Source organism: Penicillium bovifimosum (genome assembly GCF_028826915.1).
Source record: "Penicillium bovifimosum strain IBT 22155 chromosome Unknown utg000007l_segment0_segment0, whole genome shotgun sequence".
NCBI classification, from domain to species: domain Eukaryota; kingdom Fungi; phylum Ascomycota; class Eurotiomycetes; order Eurotiales; family Aspergillaceae; genus Penicillium; species Penicillium bovifimosum.
In genome coordinates this window covers 1,441,353-1,461,826 of record NW_026622716.1, presented here as the reverse complement: position 1 = coordinate 1,461,826, position 20,474 = coordinate 1,441,353, and the positions used below count along the sequence as shown (strand labels likewise).

The window sequence follows — 20,474 nt, the reverse complement described above, 5'->3', positions numbered from 1 at the left end:
AAACACACTCTCTCCGCATGGACTTCACGGACGTCGGAATCCGGCACACCATTCTCAACAGCGTAGAGCTTCATCACTTTATTGATTTCTCGCCATCTGCAGCTGTCATCGCAAAGGAGACCCGTCTCTGCGTTATCGCTGTTGTTGTCGGCTGGATAACTACCAGCATTGTCTCCAGCCTTTGCAATCGAAAGTGCGATTGTGAATCAAGCCATAGCAAGCGTTGACACCTGCTGCGACAAGTATCTGAGATCTCATATCAACCACAAGCTTCGTCAACGGTCAAGCCGCACAACATGATGAGGACGCTGGCTTCTCTGGCATTGTTCGCCACAGGGCTCACAGCTCAGGTTATTGAAAGCTCAAGCTTTGGAACTGGTCAGACGTGAGTGTAGAGTACCCATTGGACTTTCAGCTTGTCTAATTCCAGACCAGGATATCACAGAGCCGCGATTCTATCCCAGGATGGACCCTAGGAGGAGAGGGCCATGAACCCATTGTTGTGAGTGGTACCGCCGTGCCTGTCAATGAACAGACCTAATAGTCATTTAGTTATCCGACAAAGTCATCTTGACACCTCCATATCCCGGCAACACACGGGGATCAGCATGGGCACAGAGTCCGTAAGTCGAAGGGCTTCAAACCATAATATTGGATGCACGACCCTAACTTTGGTATAGAGTCTCTCAGTCGGAATGGTCAGCAGAGTTCCAATTCCGAGCAAGTGGACCGGAACGCGGAGGTGGAATCCTGCAGCTGTGGTATACCAAGGAGGGTCAGTCCCGTATTGGTACATCGAGCATCTACACTGTCGGCCCATTCGACGGCTTTGCTCTTGTAATCGATACACACGGTGGACGAGTTAGTATTGCCGCGACGCATTTTATTGCTGAAGTGTATTGTTCACTAACATTTTCTTAATAGGGTGGCAGCGTGCGTGGATTCTTGAACGACGGTACCACCGATTACAAAAGCCACAACAGCCCCGATACCTTAGCCTTTGGTCACTGCGACTACTCCTACCGCAACCTCGGCCGTCCATCCGTCGTGAAACTTAAACACACCAGCTCCGTCTTCAAAGTTACTATCGACGACAAGCTCTGCTTCTCCACCGACAAAGTATGTACACTGCCCTTTGCACCTGACACAGCCGCAACCATCTACACTATACTAACCAGAACAGGTCGTTTTGCCCGCAGGAAACACCTTCGGTATCACAGCGGCCACCCCTGAAAACCCCGATTCCTTCGAAGTATTCAAGTTCATCCTCGAGTCCGCCACTGGCCAGGGCTCAACCATACCATCATCCCAGCAGCCGATCCTCAACGCGGATCCCCTCCAACCCATGTTCAACATCAGATCAGACGGAATGATCAGCGCCCAGGACACCGCTCTCATATCTACCGATCTCGGCCGTCGCATCGATTTGCTCACCAAGGCGAACAACAACCTGATCCAGAAGATGGAGAGCCTGGTCCAGAACCTGGCCCAGAAGGCCGAACAGCGCCACACCGAGCTTGCGCAGAAGATCATGATGCAGGAGCGCCAGCAGGGCTCCATCAACGCCCAGTTCGATGCCAAGCTCAGCCACATCGAGCAACTGCTCCAGAACATCCAGCGTGATCTGGAAGGCAAGGACGGGCGCTTCAGCCAGCTCCAGGAAACCCTGCGCTCTTCCCACCTCAGCCTGACTGAGAACCTGCAGGGCCACCTGCTGAGTGGTAAGTCTTCTTCGTCTTGCTCCAATAATTTGCATCTGGACAATTTACTAATCTCTGGGTTTCTTCTCATCTTACAGCTATTACCTCCTCCGCTCCGCGCATGGGCTTCTTCATCTTCTGCCTGATCGCGTTCCAGGTCCTTCTCGTTATCGGTTACGTGGTCTACAAGCGTCGCCGGGCCAACATGCCCAAGAAATACCTGTAGACGGACCCTCCGTTCCTCCCTTTCCATCGCCCCCCAGCTTATCTATATACGTTATGTCTTAATCTCTTATGTGACGGGGCGGTGAAGATCTATGCTACTTCGAGGGAGAGGTGCTCGCCTAGATGGCAAGCTTTAGGATTTGTATCTCCATACGAATATGATTACGCCGAGAGAAATGAAACCGAGAGAATTTACAAATTTTAACAGCTAATATTGAACAAGAGTAAGTCAGTTATCCACTCTGACAAGTAAACGAAGACAAAGCAAGCAAATATCCATAGGCCCTTTGGCCCACTGGATGCATATCGTACATGTACATTCTCCGAGCTGCTCAGCACGTCGCCAAAAACACCAGGGGAGTTGCGGTGGCCGCTCAGAGAACGACCAAAGAGCCAGAACATTTGAATCGAACAACTGAAGTGAGACGCTCACTTCTTGGTGAATTGGCGCTTTTGCGCCGGCTCCTCCGAAGCCTGGTCGTCTGAGCGTGAGCGCTTGCGACTCGACGCAGGGATGCGAGGGGGAACCTCGGTCTCGGAGTGTTCCTCAGAAGAAACCGAAATGGGGGTAGACGAGGTATTCGAAACGGGAGCAGAGGGGACACTGGTTGCAGCAGCGTCGGCGGGGAGGGCCTCGGTCTCGGAGGCGCCCTCAGAAGGAGCAGAAACGGGGGCAGACGAGGCGACAGAAATAGGAGCAGAGGGGGAGACAATAGTTGCAGCAGCGTCGGCGATGTGACCTTCGCCGACGGAAGAGGCCTGGCCACCGGCCATGGAAAGAAGAGCGTTTGCCGCGTCGAGCTCCCGGCCCCCAGCGACCAGGGTCCGGGCAGCGTTAGAGACTTTTCCTTTGAAGGCCTCAGGGAGACCCGAGGCAAGATGGGCAGCGCCCGAGGTTTCAGCTTGACTCGGTTGATTTGAAAGGAACTCAGCGGTCATCTGCTTGGCCAAATCCAAGCACTTCTGCTCGATTTCCTTTTCCTTGAGATGATGACGTTCGGCGTGGTCTTGCTTGACCGCGGTGATGAAGTTGAGGACGACGTCCGCTGCAGGGCCGCGTGCCCTCTTCTCCTTCCAGTCGTCACCAAATAGACCGTCGTTTGGATTATCAGGGACTGTGATTTCACAATCAATGAATGCCATAGTTCTCGGCCACCGGACGCGACGCGGCCGCGTCTCGTCCTCAAAGGTCTTCTGCAGAGGTGACATGGTCGGGGCACATCCAACCTTTCCAGGGATTTGTGTAGCCGCTCTGGGCGAAGTAATACAGTCAAGGTGCCAAGGGCAGGCACAGTAATCGCACTGAACAATAGGTCGGCCACCGTATGTTGTGCTGGAGCCTGGCACACTTTGCGCAACGGATTACTTGTCCGTTGGGGCTGATGAAAATCTATGCTACTTCGAGGGAGAAGTGCTCGCCTTGATGGCAAGCGTTAGGATCTGTATTTCCATACGAATAGATGTCACGAGTTAGTGACATAGGTTTGCAAGTCATATGAGAAGAGTCCGCAGGGCGGATCTCAGGGATGGGTTCGGGTAACGTGACATGGAAGGTTTATCAACTCATCACCTTCCACTTGTCTTCATCCTTCTATTTCCCTTCCACCGTTGATAATCTCGTTTAAATGCTACACTTTTCTTGTATGAAACATTCTGGGCATCATCATCATGATCACGTCGAGAGAAATGTCAAATGAAACCAAGACAATTTACAAAATTTAACAAGTAATATTGAACAAGAGCAAGTTATCCACTCTGACAAGTAAACGAAGACAAAGCAAGCAAATATCCATAGGCCCTTTGGCCCACTGAATTCATATCGTACACGTACATTCTCCGAGCTGCTCAGCCACGTCGAGAAAACCACCAGGGGAGTTGCGGGGCCCCATTTAGTCAGGAAGACGGGAGGCCGGAGCCGTGAGAGAAAACACAACACCGAGAGTTATGTGGCCGCCAGAGAGCGACCAAAGAATCGAACATTTAAATCAAACAACGGAAGTGAGATGCTCACTTCTTGGTGAATTGGCGCTTTTGCGCCGGCTCCTCCGAAGCCTGGTCGTCTGAACGTGAGCGCTTGCGACTCGACGCAGGGATGGGAGGGGCGATCTCGGTCTCGGAGTCTTCCTCAGAAGCAAACGAAATAGGGGTAGAGGAGGTATTCGAAACGGGAGCAGAGGGGTCACTGACTTCAGCAGCGTCGGCGATGTGGCCTTCGCTGACGGAAGAAGCCTGGCCACCGGCCATGGAAAGAAGAGCGTTCGCCGCGTCGATCTCTCGGCCCCTAGCGATCAGGGTCCGGACAGCGTTAGAGATTTTTTCTTTGTAGGCCTCAGGGAGACCTGACGCAATATGGGCAGCGCCCGAGGTTTCAGCTCGACTCCGTTGATTTGAAAGGAACTCATCGATCATCTGATTGGCCAAATCCATGCACTTCCGCTCGATTTCCTTTTCCTTGAGATGACGTTCGCCGTGGTCTTGCTTGACTGCGGTGATGAAGTTGAGGACGACGTCCCCTGCAGACACGCGTGCCCTCTTCCCCCTCCAGTCGTCATCGAACCGACTCTCGTCAGGGTCATCAGTGACAATCAAGTCACTGTCCATGAAAGCCATCTTTCGCGGCCGCCGAACGCGACGCGGCCGCGTCTCCCCGTCAAAGGTTTTGGTTGCAACCATGTCTTCAGAGGTGACATGATTTGGGCACATCCACCCTTTCCAGGGATTCGGTGGAGCCGCCCGGGGCGGAGAAACGCAGTCAAGGTGCCATCGGCAGGCACAGTAATCACACTGAACAATCGGCCGGCCACCGTATGTCGTGCCGGCACACTTTGCGCAACGGATTATTTGCCCGTTGGTATCAAATTCTCGGAGATGATAGGGATGGTCATACGAGACCAGAGTGTGACCCCCTTCCTTGACTGGCCCCGGGACCTTAGTCAGTCGCTCGATGTGGGGCTTCAATTTGTAGTAACTGAAATTCTTCGGATTGCGAGCGTAACCATCTTCATCAGAGATGATCATCTCACCCACTCCTTCAAAATACTCCTTAATGGGCCCAGGAACCCGGTACTCCGTTTTCTTATAGTAGCCACCTCGCGCGATCAGCGTCGAGAAACTGTTGCGGATAGAGCACTTAGGGCAGTGCCAGTCACCTTTCGGAGGATCCTTGGGATCCAAGGGAGGATCCAAGCATTTGAAATGGTACGAATTGGGACATGTATCACAGCACAGAAGATTCCCTCCCTTGCCACACTTGCTGCACTCATCACTGTTGTCTGGCGGATCGCTGTAACGTATCATGTTAGCATGTAGAACAGAGCAAGTCACGTCAAGTCATATCAGGAAGTCAGTTCACGTACATAGAGTTTGGCATCTGCCGAGGTGGGTGTGGTCCAGACCAATTGTTGAAACGGCCAGAGTAAACAGAGTTGGACATCGACGACAAATCCGAGAGGGTCGTGTCAATAGAGAGCGAGCGCTCGCGCCCAGCCAGCTCGTTCTGGCGCCGGTCAGAAACGACTGACTCCGGAGGTTCTGAAGCCCTGACGAGGGGAAGGTCAAGAATGGACCCAGTAAAAACAGGGAGGGAACGCGACCGATCAATTGGGTCGGCGGTAATTGGGTCAGCGTTGTTAATTGTGTAAGGGTGCTGAATAGCATCTGGCGGACCGATCTCATCACGAACTGCACTGGTTTGTTCGGGAATGATGTCAATCTTCGACAGCTGTGGCAAACGGGCACGCTTCTGTAGCATGTTTGCGTCGTGATTGGGATCTGACTCCCACTTGCGTTTGCGTCTGTGCGCGTTCTCATTGGACCGAACAGGCTTCTTGGGCCTCTTTAGAGGCGCCGTGTTCGTTTTCCCACTGAGAAATGCTTCCTCAAGTCGAGGACCAGTTGTGTCACGATAGATGTCGGAGACCTTGAAGATGTCCTCCGCGTTAATAGTATCAGCAGTAGGCTGGCTGGTCTCCTTTCCAGAGACAGGATCATCTGAATCAGGCCGGACGTAGTTCAGGTACCACTGACGGGCATCATCGTAACTGTGCTTGAGCAGTGCCATGAGAGCAAGTCGCAGTCGATCGTCAGCACTGTCATCGGAGATGCTGGCAATCAGAGAAATCTGGAATTCATCATCTACTGCATTGGACCAAAGGTACAGCAGACTCAGAGCTGATCGCTCACTGCCACTCTCGATGGCGTGGGCGATGGCGAACTTGATGACCGCTCGGAGTTTGAGGAGATCATATTTGTCGGACGGTGGAAGCGGGATTGACCTCAGCACGGCGACATACTCGTTATCCTCTGCACTTGCAAAGGGAACCGGCTCAACGGGAGTGACGCGGAGGCTCTCGTCGTCCCGGATGGGGGTGTTGCGAGTGGTCGCACCAGCGGGGGATACGACATCTTTAGATATCGAGGCAACCGCCGCTTCTTTGGCAAGTCCATCATCATAGAGATCGTCGGCGGCGGAGTTCTCAACACCGCTCAGGCGCCCATCTTGAACGGGGCGCGGGATGTGGGCGGTAGCGGCCGCGACGCGCTCCGCAATTTGTTGAGCGGAGAGCGGTCTCACGCCAGCAGCCTTGTATTCGGCGACCGATGGATATTCCCCAAGCGGTCTCATTTTCCGCTCAGTCTGAGGCCGAGGTTTTGGCTCCGGCCGGGCCTTCTTCTTAAGCTTCCGTGAAGCCGCAGGTTGAGAAGAGACCTCTCCGGACGGGGCAGGCGGAACAAATCTGCTAGGGTTAGTGCCACGCGCTCCAATGCCCTAACTTTTCAGGCTCAACTTCTCAACTTACTTGGCCTTTGTGGTGGTCTTTTTGGTCTTTTTCTCGGTCTTTTTTGTGTTTTTCTTTTTCTCCTTCGCCGTCTTCTTCTTTTCTCCCTCTGCGGGTTTTTCTTCCTCTGCGGTGTTTTCTTCCTCAGCGGTCTCCTCCTTGGCAATCTTCTTTTCCTCGTTTTCCTTTTTATCGTTCGGGGCCTTTTCTTGTTCTGTATAAAATGAATTAACTGTTAGCATTGATCATCTTGTAAAGTTTCAAAAGCAAAGTGGACAGGAAAAGAAAAGAAGACAACAGACAGATGTCACATGTGGCAAATCCCTATCTCACCTGAAAGATGCAACACCTCGTTGGTTTCTTTCCCCAGCCGAGATGTGATCAGATCAGTGGGAGGGCGACATGATGCCTTGAGAGACACGGTCTCCGCCTCACAAATGTCACAGGACAGACATAGTAAAGGCGAGGGACCAGGCGAGAGGTTGCTGCAGACAGAGAGAGAGGCAATACTTACGTCTCTCGAGAAGGCGCTTTGAGGCTCGGCGGATAGTCTCCATCATCTTGAAAACAAGGAATGAAAGTGAGTGGAAAGAAAAAGAGAACGAGAGGTGACGATAAAACAGGAGAGACGAAAGACGCAGTAAAAAGACGACGACGAACGACGGAGTTGAAAGTTGAAAGTTGAAAACGAAGACGATAGGTGAAAGATGAAACAGCAAAGAGCAAATAGAGAAGAGAGAAGTGATATGACGAGGAGAGGAGAAAGAAGAAGAAAAGAGAATGAGAGGTGACGATAGACGAAGTCGAAAGACGCAGTCAACAGACGGTCGAAAGACACAGTCGACGCAGTCGAAAGATGAAGTCAAAAGACGCAGTCGAGAGTCGAAAGACGAAGTCAAAAGACGACGACGAATGACGAAGTTGAAAGATGAAAACGAAGACGAAAGATGGAAGATGAAACAGCAAAGAGCAAAAAGAGAAGTGAAAAGTGATATGAAGAGGAGAAGAGATAGAAGAAGAATAAGGGAAACAAGAGAGACTAAATAGTCCAGGAACACGACATGGGGGACCTTCCATTTTGGATCAGCGTTGTTGTGCTCAGGTGAGTTGAATCGAGAGAAACAATGAGATACAATACACCTGAATAGCCTTGACTTCCAAGGCTGCCTTTCCTATTGTTTCGAAGGTGTTACCATTGTACTTCAGCGTAGAGAAACATGGCTAGGTACCTACCTCTATTGATACATTGACTCATTGATACCTATTGTGCTCTATTGATATTCAGTGTCTGCCTATGTATGAAGTTTCAATAGACATCCCAGATGGGGCCGATTCAGCTTAACCTAGCTGGCAGCCAGTCCACCACACACCATTTGGCGTAGACACACACCCTAGCCTTCACGAGAGGAGATTCATACACATAGTACTGGACTCATATCTCCTGGAGAGGCGTGGCCAGAATACGGTCTAGTCGTAGAGACGGCAAATGGCCGTGTCGCCAACTTATGTTGAGCGTCAGACAGCCAGCATACTCCGATGAGACCTCGCGAGTCGCCTACGAAACTGGCCCACCGAGACTACACACGCATCGGCGGATTGCGGCTGGGCCAGCCAGTGAACCACGAAGTAGATATTGACTACATAGCCCAGCAAAGGGTCATTACCGTTGGATATGCCGATACAACCGCATGGAAACCAAGAGTCGAGTGCTCGAAAACACCTTTGACTTGCCGTCACATTCGATGGAAAAGTCGACAGCACACTGCACAGGTACCTAGCTAGTCTCGATCACTACGCCGGATGACAGCCTTGAGGTTAACGTCGGCAGTTTACAGACTCGTGATGAGATACGACGAATACCATACTCAAGTGATGGAACATTACCGTGGCTACTCTCGAAAGTTAGAGCGTCCCCATTATAGATCTACGACAATCACGAGTACAGACTGGCAACATCTTGATTTGGGCCATGGAGTCTGCTCCATTTGCTACATACATGACTGATATGGCTCCATGGGAAAGCAGGAGATCTCCAAGTGCCAATTTCGTCAATGGTATATACCGATGTTCCCAAAATTATGTTGGCATTGCCAGTCCTGGTCGCACGTCATTGGAAAGATCAAGTGTTCTTCTTTTGTTTTTGGATAGATTTCGTTTGACCTGCTGCGAGGCTCGTCATTGGATATCTGTTTCGTATTCAGATTGGACATATTGCCCTTCACATTCCGGGATGTAGTGGCATGGAAATGATGACCAGGGAATTTGTTTGAGAGCCAAGTCTCATATTTACTCCTCGCCACCGGTAGTCTTGGTCTTCTTCTTGCTCTTGTTCTTCTTGTTGCCAGTGGAGCGAGCAAGAGGCTGCTCAAGGATCTTGAGGATTTCCTCGTCCTCGATCTTCTTGTCGGACTTGATCTTCTCGAGATCAGCGGGCTTGGGGGCAGCGAGCTTAGTGAGACCGTTCTTGGTGATGGCTGTGACAGATGTTAGCTTGGAATCCCGTTCATCTCAGTCAAGTTCAATGCTACTTACCAACGGTGGTCAGCAGGCGAGAGACGGGGGAACCGTCAGCCTCACCGGCAGGCTCGTACTGGCGCAGGACACCGCCACGAACACACTCGACAACACCGACCTTAGCGGCCTTCTCATCATCAAGCTGGCGCAAGCTGAAGGGGAAAGTACCGAACTTCTTGACAACCTCGGAGAGGGTCTGGCGGGAGCTGGGGCGCTTCAGGCCGTAGGTAGTGGTGGTACGGCGGTGCAGGGTAGCACGGTGGTCAAGGTTCTTGACCTTGCCGGATCCCAGACTGAGGCCAACCTCGACACCCCAAACTTCACCAACCTCGGGGACACCGTCACCACGGACACCGTTGCCGGGGGAGAGAATAATCTTCTTCTCGCCCTCAATCTCGTTGTGGCCGAAGAGCCAGCTGGTGGTGTTCTCGACGACGTTGCAGTCGTAAGTCTTGGCAATCTTCTCGAGCAGAGAAGACATGTAAGCCTGAGTAGGAGCCTTCTGGGCAGCGGCCTTCTTCTTCTCCTCGTCAGTTCCCTGAGCCAAAAGACCCTGGGGGATCATGAGGCGCAGGAGAACCTCGTTGGCGTAGTGGGTAGCGTGAATCAGATCAGCCTCACGGCCGGTAATGACCTCATCGGCGGAGTCCTTCTTGGCAACGACGACCATGTCGCAAACAATGGTTCCGAATCCATCGATCTGAGCACCGAGCTGAATCTTGATAAGCTCGCCGGCCTTGAGAACGGTCTCGGCTTCGGCGGCATCGGAAAGCAGAGGGGTGTAGGGAGTCACGTATGAGCTAGGAGAGACAGTGGTGGGGTGAGAGATACCTGTATTGCAGGCAGTTATTAGTATATGTGGATTTTCCTGCAACAGAGTCGAGGAGGAAACCCACCCTTGGCGACCTTCTTGCCCTTGTAGACCTTGGCGATGTGCTCCTCGAGGAGCTTGTCACCCTTCTGACAGATCTCGACAATCTTCTCTCCCTCCAAGCAAAGAGCTATATAGACGTTAGATCACATTGATATGCAAGATGTTATTGCGCAACATACCGATAACAGCATCGAGGACTGTGTGAGAAATTTGCGCAGCGGTCTTGTACTTGGTCAACGTATCGGGGTTGTTGAGGGTGTAGTCTAGAAGAAAGGGCATGTTTAGCCATGTCCTGTGTAGTCAGACTCATTATTGCTGGTTTCGTGTATGCCAGCGAGCTCATGGGTCATGTTGGAGCCGGTGCCCACAAACGTCAGAGCTTTCCACCTGGAGTTTACATACCTACAACCTCGGGTGCTTTTTCGTCGACCATTGTGAGAGGAATTGAGCTCGTGGAGCTTAAAGGAACAATAAAATGCAAGTGGTTTCGAAAAAGGTCCTCGGATCGTAAATCCGCGTAGAGCTAGAGGAGAGGAATGGGTCGAGATCGAGTCTTGTGCAGAGCCGTCGAGAGGGCGTTTAGCGTTGGTGGGGTTGATTTTGTGGGCCTGAAGTTTCAGGCTGGCGGCCTAGGGCTTTGCCGAAGACGTCATGGCAGTTTCCCATAACCAAGCTGTTTGACTTCATACTGAGCTAGGCCATTGGCCGAGTCATAGTCCACTGATGTAACTGTAGGGGTCGATCTTTCTTGTCTCAATTTTCCGTCTGATGCTTCTATGAGTTACAGACAAGACCGCTCAGGCCTCCAGTTTACACCTCCAGACCCCGTAACTTCTCCTCACCTGACCTCATCTCCCATGCATCCTGGGGAACTGGGCCTTCGCCTATTCTTCGGAAACTCTGCAGATGGTTTCTCGCTTTGCGGGGGCCGGGGAACATGTCAACCAAACACGGAGAATCAATCAAATAACAACATGATCATCTTGCTGGTCATACTCAGCTTCCGAGTACATCTCGACTCAGTCCTGGTGACTTAATTCAGATCAAAAGCAATCTTAGTTCACTCGATCTCCGCATCAAGGAACCAAAGGATATATACCTATGTCCTGGAATGGGCTCATTGAACACCCAGGGCAGCCCCTTCCAATCACCCTCCAGCTCAGACCACCTACCGAAACTGCGGGAACTCCGGGAACTCCAGGAATCTGGCAATACTTTGCCTGTCATCATGTATCCCAGGATCTCATGAATGGATTCATCCTGGCCTGATAGGTAGGTGGGCTTCCCGCTTCACTTTCTGCTTTATGAGATTGGAAAGGTACGACTAATCTAACCATGTGAGGGACTACGGTAAGAATGTCCCAAGGTCTGGAAGATGAAACTAGGTACTAGTTATAGTTTTTATTCCCATTCAGAGATGAGAGGTGAATACGGGGTTACCTCCCGCTATAAGCCTTAGGCGGTTCAGGCTATTGGTCGGGTATGAGGTTGTAGCCAGAAGCTGCGGACATGTTCACTTGCCCATACCTCACCATGCCGACGCTCTGAGTTTCATCGTTTTTCTTGCCTTAGTTTGTGTAGGGACTACGCTTCAGAAGTTCAGCGGCTGTAGCTGTTATTGAATCCAGACAAGAGACAAGGGCAGCGGAGTCTTCAGAAGGTCATCTTAACCTCGCTCGTGGCAGTTTAGATCGAAGTTTGATTGGAATCGGGCCCGTGTACCAGTGGACCGCTGTAAACTTAATCGGTCTTATGTGCTCAGGCACGTGATACCAATTAATGGGACGTAATAAATCACGGGTAAATTGTGTATTGGTAATTTACCAGTGATCGATGACCTTCACTGTCGACAACTTCAAGATTCCACTCCAAACCACCGTCTTCCCTTTCTGGTCTCCTCAGTTACTTTAAACCAACTCTTACCGAAGCTCCTCAAACAACTCTGGGTGCCCATCATGCCAATTCCACCATGACATCCCGCGAAGAAACCGTCCTAGCTCCCATCGATCCCTCTCTCACCGATGAGAACGATTGGTGGGAGTTTGGGCTCACCGATGTGAAGGTGCTGAAGCCTGGGAAGATGCTATATGCGAACCTACTCGACGCCACCGAACAAAACCCAGTACAGGTGATCGGCTGCTTAGAGCCGCTTCGCAAGGAACAGGAACATTTAGGTGTGTATTGGTCCAGTTACAAGCGCGTAATCAGTGCGCGTCTATCAAAGCAGCTTGCTGACCGGCTATTGTATTCACCAGCGCTACAACCCGATAACCCCCGAAGCGCATCATTATCGATGATGTTACGCACTATGCCTACGGTCAAACTGAGGATAAGAGTATTGAGATATGGGTTGCCGGTAAGGCTGGTTGGTACGACATTATTTCGCCCGCCAAGGGTTTCACGCCGACATACAATCGCATGGTCCAGGCGATCGACATGCTATATTTCTTGGTTGATAGACACCAGCAAGGAAAGAAACAGGTCAATCCTTCATTTCGCAGTCTCTGCGAACAGGTGAGTCTTTCTATATCAAGTGAAGCGCATGGAGGTCTCATACTTGTTTACTTTATAGTACATTTACCACACATACGGCTCATGTGAGACCCGAGAGCAGTCAGCGGAAGTATTTGCGCTCCATGCTCCTTTCTTACTTCGTTGCATGATTCAAGGTGATGCAGATGTCGACTGGAAGAAGACAAATGTATTCACCCATCTTCGTCGCCAATTCAATGTAAGTCAAGACGTACCCTCACTTAAATGCGCGCATGAAAATACTGATATAACTCCAGGATGACTATAACCGACTGATGGAAGAGCTGTCACCTTCTGAGGAAGATGAAACCCCAGAGGAACCAGAAGTGTCGACTCCCCGGCACAACCCCTCCACGATCTCAAAGTCACAAACCGATGCTATCTACCGACTTCTCAAAGATCTCCGAGACGAGGGCCATTTGGCAAAGCGTCGTCTAAACATCGACCTCCTAAGAGAACGCTTTGCGGAGCGGTATTCTCTCAGCCTGGAGGATGCCCAACAGATCATTTGCGTCAGGGCAGACGATGTGCTAAAATTGATGGATGCAGGGGACTTCCGATGGTCTCGCTATGTCATTCATCGGGACCTCACCTGTTCCTCCACAATCGCCCACCCTCTACCACCTGCACTTCTCACGCCCCTGGATGTGCAGGAGGATTCCAGCGACGACGAACGCTACGGCCGGACACAGAAGTCCGTACTGCGCCCAAAGGCCGCCACATTCTCCATCAAAATCACCGGCAAACGAAACCGCAATACCTCCACAAACCAACAAATCGTCCAATCCAGCCCAGAAGACGACCAAGAAGATACCGATGAGATCGACGAGATCGAGACACCCAGCAAAACGCGCGGCCACGAGCTCATCAGAGATCCATTCTCAGCCTCAAGACCGCGCACTCGCTCACTCGTATCAGCCTCCTCGAGCAGTGCCGGCCCCTCGCTCATGAAGAGCCTCTTCAGAGACACCATTAAAGAAAGACTTCAGTCTCCCTCTGTATCTGTCTGTATCTCTCCAACAAACCACAAGCCCCTAACTCCAGAGCGAGATTCAACACCCGATGCACCACCGCAGGTGAAGATGGAAGCATCACCAGTCGACATCTCTGATCTATCAGATACGTGGACATGTCGCATGCCCGGATGCGACAAGATAATCACCTCGACCGACAGAAAAGAGCGCAAGAAGCTCATCGGTGACCACGCCGGTGAACACGACTGGGAAACTCAAATGAAAGTCGAACTGATGGAGTCAGAGAAACGTATGCACGCTTCTTTACCCGTTAACAACCTCATGCAATACGTTATCGACGCGCATATCCTGCAAATGCGCGCTGCTTTCCCTGAATTCTATACCACAAGCCAGACAAATGGCGCTGGAAACGGACAGGTGTCTACATCGACAGCTGGGGAATTAGAAAGACAGGACGACGAAGACGAGGAGGACGATGAAGACGAGGAACTTGAGGACCTAATGAACGGCTTCGGTTGATCTGATCTGATCCTTTCTCTTTAAATATAAGTTTTTATATGTGCCATGACGTCTGCGTCGGGAACACGGTTGATACCGTGAGGATTTTCGCATCCATGGACTTCACACTTCGCAGCCATGACTGTGGGATTCCTTTCCCGCAGACACAAATACCCAGATATTCCATTTCATTCAAGATTTCTTCATTACGGGCGGAAATAGAGGCGTTGGGTGTTGGGTGTCCAAAGGACAAGGATGGGATGGGCGTTCTACAGGATGGATTTAGTAGATACGCACATACGCACAGCCGGTGGCTTGAATGAACACGTACAACATAATTGCCGGGCATGTGGCATAGCAGAATCTGAACGCCGTCTATGCATTACTGATGATTCTGTTCGGGTTGGACTTTTCACTTGTACCTACCTTGTCTATGTAGTAGATCAACAAGCGTCCAATCGGCTTCCAAGGCGAGACGACGCTTTTCTTGGGAGAAGTGGGAGAGAGAAAGAGTTGATTAACTACAGAAGGCAGGATGTCTGTTCCAGTAGTTAGCTACCTGATAGGAAGCCTGAGCACCAAGGCCCCAAAGTATGTGATATCATGTCACAACAGCTTTACGGGATAAAAGATGTGGGAATAGCATGCACCGACTACACCTGAAAACCAGAAGCCTACAGGAAGAAGAAAAGAGTAGAGAAGAAGCAAGTGGATTGAGTAGAACACCAACACTCGAACAAACGAAGTGTGTATGCAAGAACAACAAGTCAGCAAGAAACGGACAGCAGAAGAAGGGCAGCGAAGTACTGTCTGTCTGTACACTTAGCGAAGAACCCTTTTGGTATTTAGGGGAAAGGGGGATAAAGAAGAAGAAAAAGGGGAGAATAGAAAGAAGGAGAAGAGGAGAAGTTCTTTTGACTCAGGAGGGGTATACCAAGAACATGCCACAAATATCACACCACGTACGCAAGAGAGATAAGAGATACAGGTACAGGAAGTGGGATCAAGAGGACGAAGATTGAAATAGGAAATAGATGTTGAAGGAGGTTGGTGGAGGGTTGTGATCCCGCCGAGCAAGGAGAGCAGGGTTCTGCAAGGTGAGTTGGGACGAAAAGGAAAGATATTAGGGAATGATGGAAGGGAAGCCTGTTGGCGTGGCGGTTCCTGTTCTCTTGGGGTTTATTGTTGGTAGGCGCTGTGCGCTTTGAGGAGAGCTGGTAATCGTTAGCTATTTGTCCATCTAATTCTGAAGACATGTATACGGGAGATACGCACTCTGGAGTGTAGACGCTTGTCCCTGGCGCGATTCACAGGCACATTGGAGCGTATTCCCGTCCAAGAAGTCAAGCAGAATGCTGTTGGGCAATTCCTGCATGTCTTCCTCCGGGAGACAGGGAGTCCGGAACTCAGTGAGATGGTAGCGCTTTGTCATGTTTCGCGCGGTGGCATCGGTGGTGCCAGGTGCGAGCACAACGTATCCCTGTTCATCGATGCGCATGACTCGGCGCTTCCAGAGAAGGGTTTCCGGGAACTGGACATTCACCTCACCGATGTCAATGGGCTCGGCTATTTGCGAACTAGAAGACCCTAGGGCCTTTCCAGAGCCCTTGGTGAACGTGGGAGCATACTCCTCTTCCTTGACTGGGGAGCTAAGGGCCCCGATGATGCTGCGGCGAGATGTGGATGTGAGTGAAGACATGCGGCGCATGAGCCGTGAAGCACGAGAGGATTTCTTCTCTTCAGATGTTGAAGAAACGGATTGAATGGTCTCATCAGTCCTAGAGCGCGATGGGGGAGCGGGGCGGCTTCCAGGGCGAGACGACGCCGGGCGGCTAGATCCATTAGATGATATTGATGTGCTGCGGTCCTGGGGACGAGTGGCACGTCCAGTAGCAGACACTTGGGAGGACGGCTCCTCGATCGTCTCATGTTCCACGGTCAAAGGACTGGCCTGGAGATTGAGAACGTCGGATTCCGAAGGCTCAACTCCTGAAGAGCCGGGGGAAACATCTGCATCGCGCACGATACGGGCCGTCACAGAAACAGAGTTGGAATGACGAGTATCCACAGACACCCGACGGTCGTGCCGATTTGAACTCGGCGCATGGTAATCCTCGGTGGTTTGAGCGGCGTCCGGCGAAGAGGGGTCATGATGTCCACGAGGCAGCGAGATAGATGCGCGCTTGCGGAGGTTCTCGAAAGACGAGGCGGTCGACGGCGCATTCAGGGCCGGGCTGGCGCCCACGGGGGTGCCTTCTCGACTCGAGAATTTCTCGAGGGCCTTGATGCGGCTGTGAATGCCGGAGGAGACGTTGATCTTCTTGGCCATGAGTACCGGCGTAGAAGGTCCGCTCTCGGAGTAGGAGCCAGACACCGACCGGCCCACTGCGAGAGCTTGCATGGGCGAAGGGGATCGCATAGAGTAAGGACTCGAAACGGCACGGGAGCTCCTCCAGCCGTGATCGCGGGCGTTGGGGGATTTCACGGATATCGGTCTGGCCTCCTGGACAGTCGCCGAGGTTAATTCCTCCATGAACGCATCGTCGGAAAGCAGATTGTCGTCATCCGAGTACTCTGGGGTAGGCACTTGAATGGGGTCCAAGTGCACCTTGCGCCTCTGATCCAGGCTCTGATATTCGGTTTTCTCGGGGATCGGGTGAAGGCTCTGCTCGTCAGCCGGATTGGGATCGAGGGCGTCGGAGACAGGGGCGGTCGGGGTCTGGGTGCCGGCGCTGTCTGGAGGGGTGATAGCGGGGGTGGCAGGAAGGGGAATCGACTCAGGAACCTCTGGAGAGATAGGCTCCTCAGTTGGCTGTGAAAGTGGCTCAACTTCGGAATTTGTTTCTGGAACGTCCCCTGAAACTTGCTGTGGGTCTCCCGAGGACTTGTCGTCGAGTGGGATGTCGACACTAAATGAAGGTGGGGCGAGACTAGGATCCTCATGCTCCGTGGACGGTCCATCTTCAGGGGTCGACTGCGGAGCTTCCGTCTGGGCATCCTGTTGGACAGCACCATTGATTGAGACAGTACTATCGGCAATTGGGGACGAGGGAGACGAAGATGGCTCGTTTTCCGTATTCCCAACGATATCATCGGCGATCTGTTCTGCTTGAGCTCCAACATGCTTCACAGGCTGCTCTGATTCGGGCGTCACAGCAGGCTCAGCAACCGCCTCGACAGCCTCAGGGGCGGGTTCTAGAACAGACTCAGGGGCAGGCTCGGGAAGAACGGGTAAAATCTCCGAAGGGACTTCACGTTTGTCCTGTTGAATTACCACAGGCTTGAACGGTGGCTCTTCAGGCTCCGGATAGTGAATTTGGATAAGATTCTCCTTATTCTCATCCTGGTGCCTGGCAATCTGTTCCTGCGTCCTGATCTCCTCCTCGTCGGAGAGCTGCTTCTTTTTCGTTTCCTCAGCACGCTTGGCCATGTTCTTTTTTCTCTGTTGCAGAGCTTTCATCAAACGTTCTTTCTCCGGGGTTAATCCCGACGAGGTTGACAGCGCACCAAGGGATTTGGCGCCAGGGGAAAGTTGAGGCCTCGAAATAGGAATGGACGGGGGCGGGACGAGCAAAGGTGGAACTGGTGGGACACGACTAGTGGGCTTAGCTGCGAAAGTGCTCCCTTGAGATCGAGGGCGGGGCACGTCGGCGGTGGACCTTCGTAGGGAGGAAGAGCGCATATTCGTAGGCAGGGTCGCAACGGGTCGCTGCTCAGTAATTCGTGAACTGCCTGCTGTACGGGGCCTTCCACTGCTATCCACTGATGGTCGGGGCCCCAGCTTGACCTTAGGCGTAATTCCCGCGGCCCGTTCCAGTTCCCGGAGTGAGGGACGAGCGGACTGGGTAGACATCCGAGCCTCGTCCGAGGGACGAGGGAATTCATCCAAGATGTTTCGGTATTTGCTGCTGGGGCGATCTGAGTCCATGGATTTGGGCGACATTGTTGCCGATTGTGGTTCGATGGGACTTTCGCGAGTTGTTGTGGCTCTGGAGCTCGCTCGTGACGGGGGAGGCCTTATATCGACTGACGCTGTGATACTTCCTGGCGATGTCGGAGGTAGGTCGACGGGGATCTCAATAGGCGGCACTACAGTAGCTTCGGAATTGCTGCTCCTTGAACTTGGTCTGGCCTCTGACCGAGGAGGCGGGATCGGCTTCGCAGCCTCATCCTTCGTGCCATTTTCCTCCGCATCCTCCGTGATTTCCATCAGTCGTCGGCGACGGAGGGAGCTCGAAGATGAGGTGATTGAGGTCGAAGCGGTATGAAGGAGGCATGCCGAGGACAAGGCGCTTTCGGTGAGGTCGGAGGCTTTGGATAAAGCGAGTACAGTGTCGTTTGGAGTGAACTTCTCGGTGACGGAGTGGAATTGGACGTTACTTCGAGCTAGGATGGATTAGATCAAGTTGCGACAAGGTGTGTTGCTAGCATACCTATCACCAGTCGAGATAAACCCTCGGGCATATACCGGATGATCACTTTTCTGCGTCGGTATTGGAGGAAACCATACAGCGGCGAGCATTCCTCGTAGCTGTCGATGACATTTCGGATCTCGGGCACCCCGCCAGTGCCTCGTTCATGAAGGGCAACTTCATCTCTTGCAACATAGTGCAGTAGGAACCTGCAAGATCCAAGGGGTATTAGCGTCTTCTAGAAGGGTCGCACGGTTGCTGAACTGCGAAAGGGGGATGATCGGTGTGATCTACTTACCACCCGCCCGCGTCGGCCAAGGCACTTTGATAGGCTTCAAGGACGGGTGCACTATCGAGCCCGTTCAAAGACATGGCGTGAGCCGCATGGAGAGCAGAAGAGGCGTAAAGCCGAAGGTATGGAGGAGGGGAAAGATGGAGAGTCGAGAAAGGAGAAGTGTGGTGCCCCTCGAAAGCGGGCACTAAACTACTTCAAAGGATGACTTGGGGTCGGATCTCCAGATCGCGATGTACCCAATCAAGCCAAAAAATGTGTTGTTTCATGAAAGGTGGGTTCTTGTGATGAACACTCTTCGAACTGCTTCTTCGTCTTCTATTCTCAGGGGCACGTGTGATGCTATTCGTTCGGGCCAGCTCCACCTTGTGTTAGTGCGGCCAACTGGGCAATCCCAATTTAAGAGAGATGAAACACGACTCGGGATCGAGTGCTTCTTTATATAGGCATTGCTACTGTGATGATGTCTGGTATGTTGAGAAGTACATATTGTAACACAACAGTCATACATTGTCCACATGGAATGCGAGATTAATCATGGGGGTATGACGGTATCGATTGCCTTGTAGGGAGAAATAGTCAATTGAATGACTACGTAGTCAGTTGAAAATAGTCAATTGGAGATAATTAAGTAGTTAAAAGAGTCAGCATCAAGATAATTACTTGTCTACATCTAAATAACCTCAAATAAACGCAGCATTCCCAACTCCGCCGCTCTCCGGCCCGCCAAACATCTCGGAACTCCCCGAAGGTGGGGATAACCTTCTTCAGTTAAAAGAGTCCGAGTCTGTCTTCAATCCCTTGACAATATCGTATACACCTGAATCACATAGTCCTTGAACTACACCATGGCCAACCTTCCCCCACCATCGACGATCCCATCCCTACCCCAGGAGGAGCAGCTTAAAGTACTCGATACACTTTTCGAGCCCTCTCCGGAGCTCCACAAACTGATGATCCCCGTGCTGGCCAACCAGCCTTTTTCCTCCTATACAGCTCTCATTGAGGCTGTAGGGGGTCGTATGTCTGCACTATCGGCGCCGAATTCCCCGATCGACCGAGACGTGCTCTTCGGCATTTTGGGATCGCATCCCCGACTGGGTCGGGCCCCAGCCAACCCAGAACATTTAAGTGAGCTGAGTAAGAAGGAACAAGCCCAATTGAATCAAGGCGCAGAGGAACAGGCGGAGAAGTTACGAGCATTGAATGCTGAATACGAGGAGAAATTCCCGGGGTTACGGTTTGTGTAAGTTCAACTGATGATCTTCGATGTTTAGGGCTGACTTGAATAGCACATTTGTCAATGGTCGCAGTCGCGATCTGATCATGGTCGAAATGCGCCAACGTATTGATCGGGGAGATGGGGAGAAAGAGATCGAAGAGACCATTCAGGTAAGATGTTCGTATCTAGACCTTTGAGCTTTGGATGTTAACTTGAGTAGGGGATGTGTGATATTGCAAAGGACCGAGCGAGGAAGCTTCAGTCTCACATTTGAAATGAAGTAGAAAATACTCCGTACATAGCTCTAATAGACGAACCTATGGAATACGATCATGATATCGAGATAAGACAATATAAATAGGCAAAATAAGCAAAGATCATGCCTAAGAAGTAAACCGTCTGGAAGGGTCCAAGTCCCCACCGTCGCCCCAATTTTGATGTCATCCACGCTTA

At 51.7% G+C, this 20,474-nt stretch overlaps 7 protein-coding genes across 7 annotated transcripts; 3 read left to right on the top strand and 4 right to left on the bottom strand.

The window, feature by feature from the left end:
- Window positions 1–17: 17 nt before the first annotated feature.
- N7515_009470 (uncharacterized protein) lies at window positions 18–1,926 on the top strand (the record flags this gene model as incomplete). Its single annotated transcript, XM_056670214.1, has 8 exons — window positions 18–201; window positions 271–385; window positions 436–502; window positions 553–623; window positions 681–861; window positions 925–1,119; window positions 1,184–1,721; window positions 1,799–1,926. 8 exons carry the CDS (start codon window positions 18–20, stop codon window positions 1,924–1,926), a joined length of 1,479 nt encoding a protein of 492 aa, XP_056518013.1.
- Window positions 1,927–2,354: 428 nt separating this feature from the next.
- On the bottom strand, window positions 2,355–3,134 carry N7515_009469 (Zinc finger PHD-finger; the record flags this gene model as incomplete). Its single annotated transcript, XM_056670213.1, has 1 exon — window positions 2,355–3,134. One exon carries the CDS (start codon window positions 3,132–3,134, stop codon window positions 2,355–2,357), a length of 780 nt encoding a protein of 259 aa, XP_056518012.1.
- A 798-nt stretch (window positions 3,135–3,932) lies between these two features.
- On the bottom strand, window positions 3,933–7,263 carry N7515_009468 (putative PHD finger domain protein; the record flags this gene model as incomplete). The annotated part of the gene is made up of 4 exons (XM_056670212.1): window positions 3,933–5,208; window positions 5,282–6,661; window positions 6,725–6,917; window positions 7,218–7,263. The coding sequence occupies 4 exons, from the start codon at window positions 7,261–7,263 to the stop codon at window positions 3,933–3,935; spliced, it is 2,895 nt and encodes a 964-aa protein (XP_056518011.1).
- A 1,726-nt stretch (window positions 7,264–8,989) lies between these two features.
- N7515_009467 (curved DNA-binding protein (42 kDa protein)) lies at window positions 8,990–10,524 on the bottom strand (the record flags this gene model as incomplete). Its single annotated transcript, XM_056670211.1, has 5 exons — window positions 8,990–9,177; window positions 9,236–10,048; window positions 10,114–10,218; window positions 10,271–10,354; window positions 10,494–10,524. The coding sequence occupies 5 exons, from the start codon at window positions 10,522–10,524 to the stop codon at window positions 8,990–8,992; spliced, it is 1,221 nt and encodes a 406-aa protein (XP_056518010.1).
- A 1,536-nt stretch (window positions 10,525–12,060) lies between these two features.
- Window positions 12,061–14,116, top strand: N7515_009466 (uncharacterized protein; the record flags this gene model as incomplete). Its single annotated transcript, XM_056670210.1, has 4 exons — window positions 12,061–12,291; window positions 12,372–12,605; window positions 12,664–12,822; window positions 12,881–14,116. 4 exons carry the CDS (start codon window positions 12,061–12,063, stop codon window positions 14,114–14,116), a joined length of 1,860 nt encoding a protein of 619 aa, XP_056518009.1.
- A 1,158-nt stretch (window positions 14,117–15,274) lies between these two features.
- N7515_009465 (uncharacterized protein) lies at window positions 15,275–18,879 on the bottom strand (the record flags this gene model as incomplete). Its single annotated transcript, XM_056670209.1, has 4 exons — window positions 15,275–15,309; window positions 15,371–18,481; window positions 18,529–18,716; window positions 18,806–18,879. 4 exons carry the CDS (start codon window positions 18,877–18,879, stop codon window positions 15,275–15,277), a joined length of 3,408 nt encoding a protein of 1,135 aa, XP_056518008.1.
- A 768-nt stretch (window positions 18,880–19,647) lies between these two features.
- On the top strand, window positions 19,648–20,295 carry N7515_009464 (2-oxo-4-hydroxy-4-carboxy-5-ureidoimidazoline decarboxylase; the record flags this gene model as incomplete). The annotated part of the gene is made up of 3 exons (XM_056670208.1): window positions 19,648–20,045; window positions 20,092–20,191; window positions 20,242–20,295. The coding sequence occupies 3 exons, from the start codon at window positions 19,648–19,650 to the stop codon at window positions 20,293–20,295; spliced, it is 552 nt and encodes a 183-aa protein (XP_056518007.1).
- Window positions 20,296–20,474: the final 179 nt, after the last annotated feature.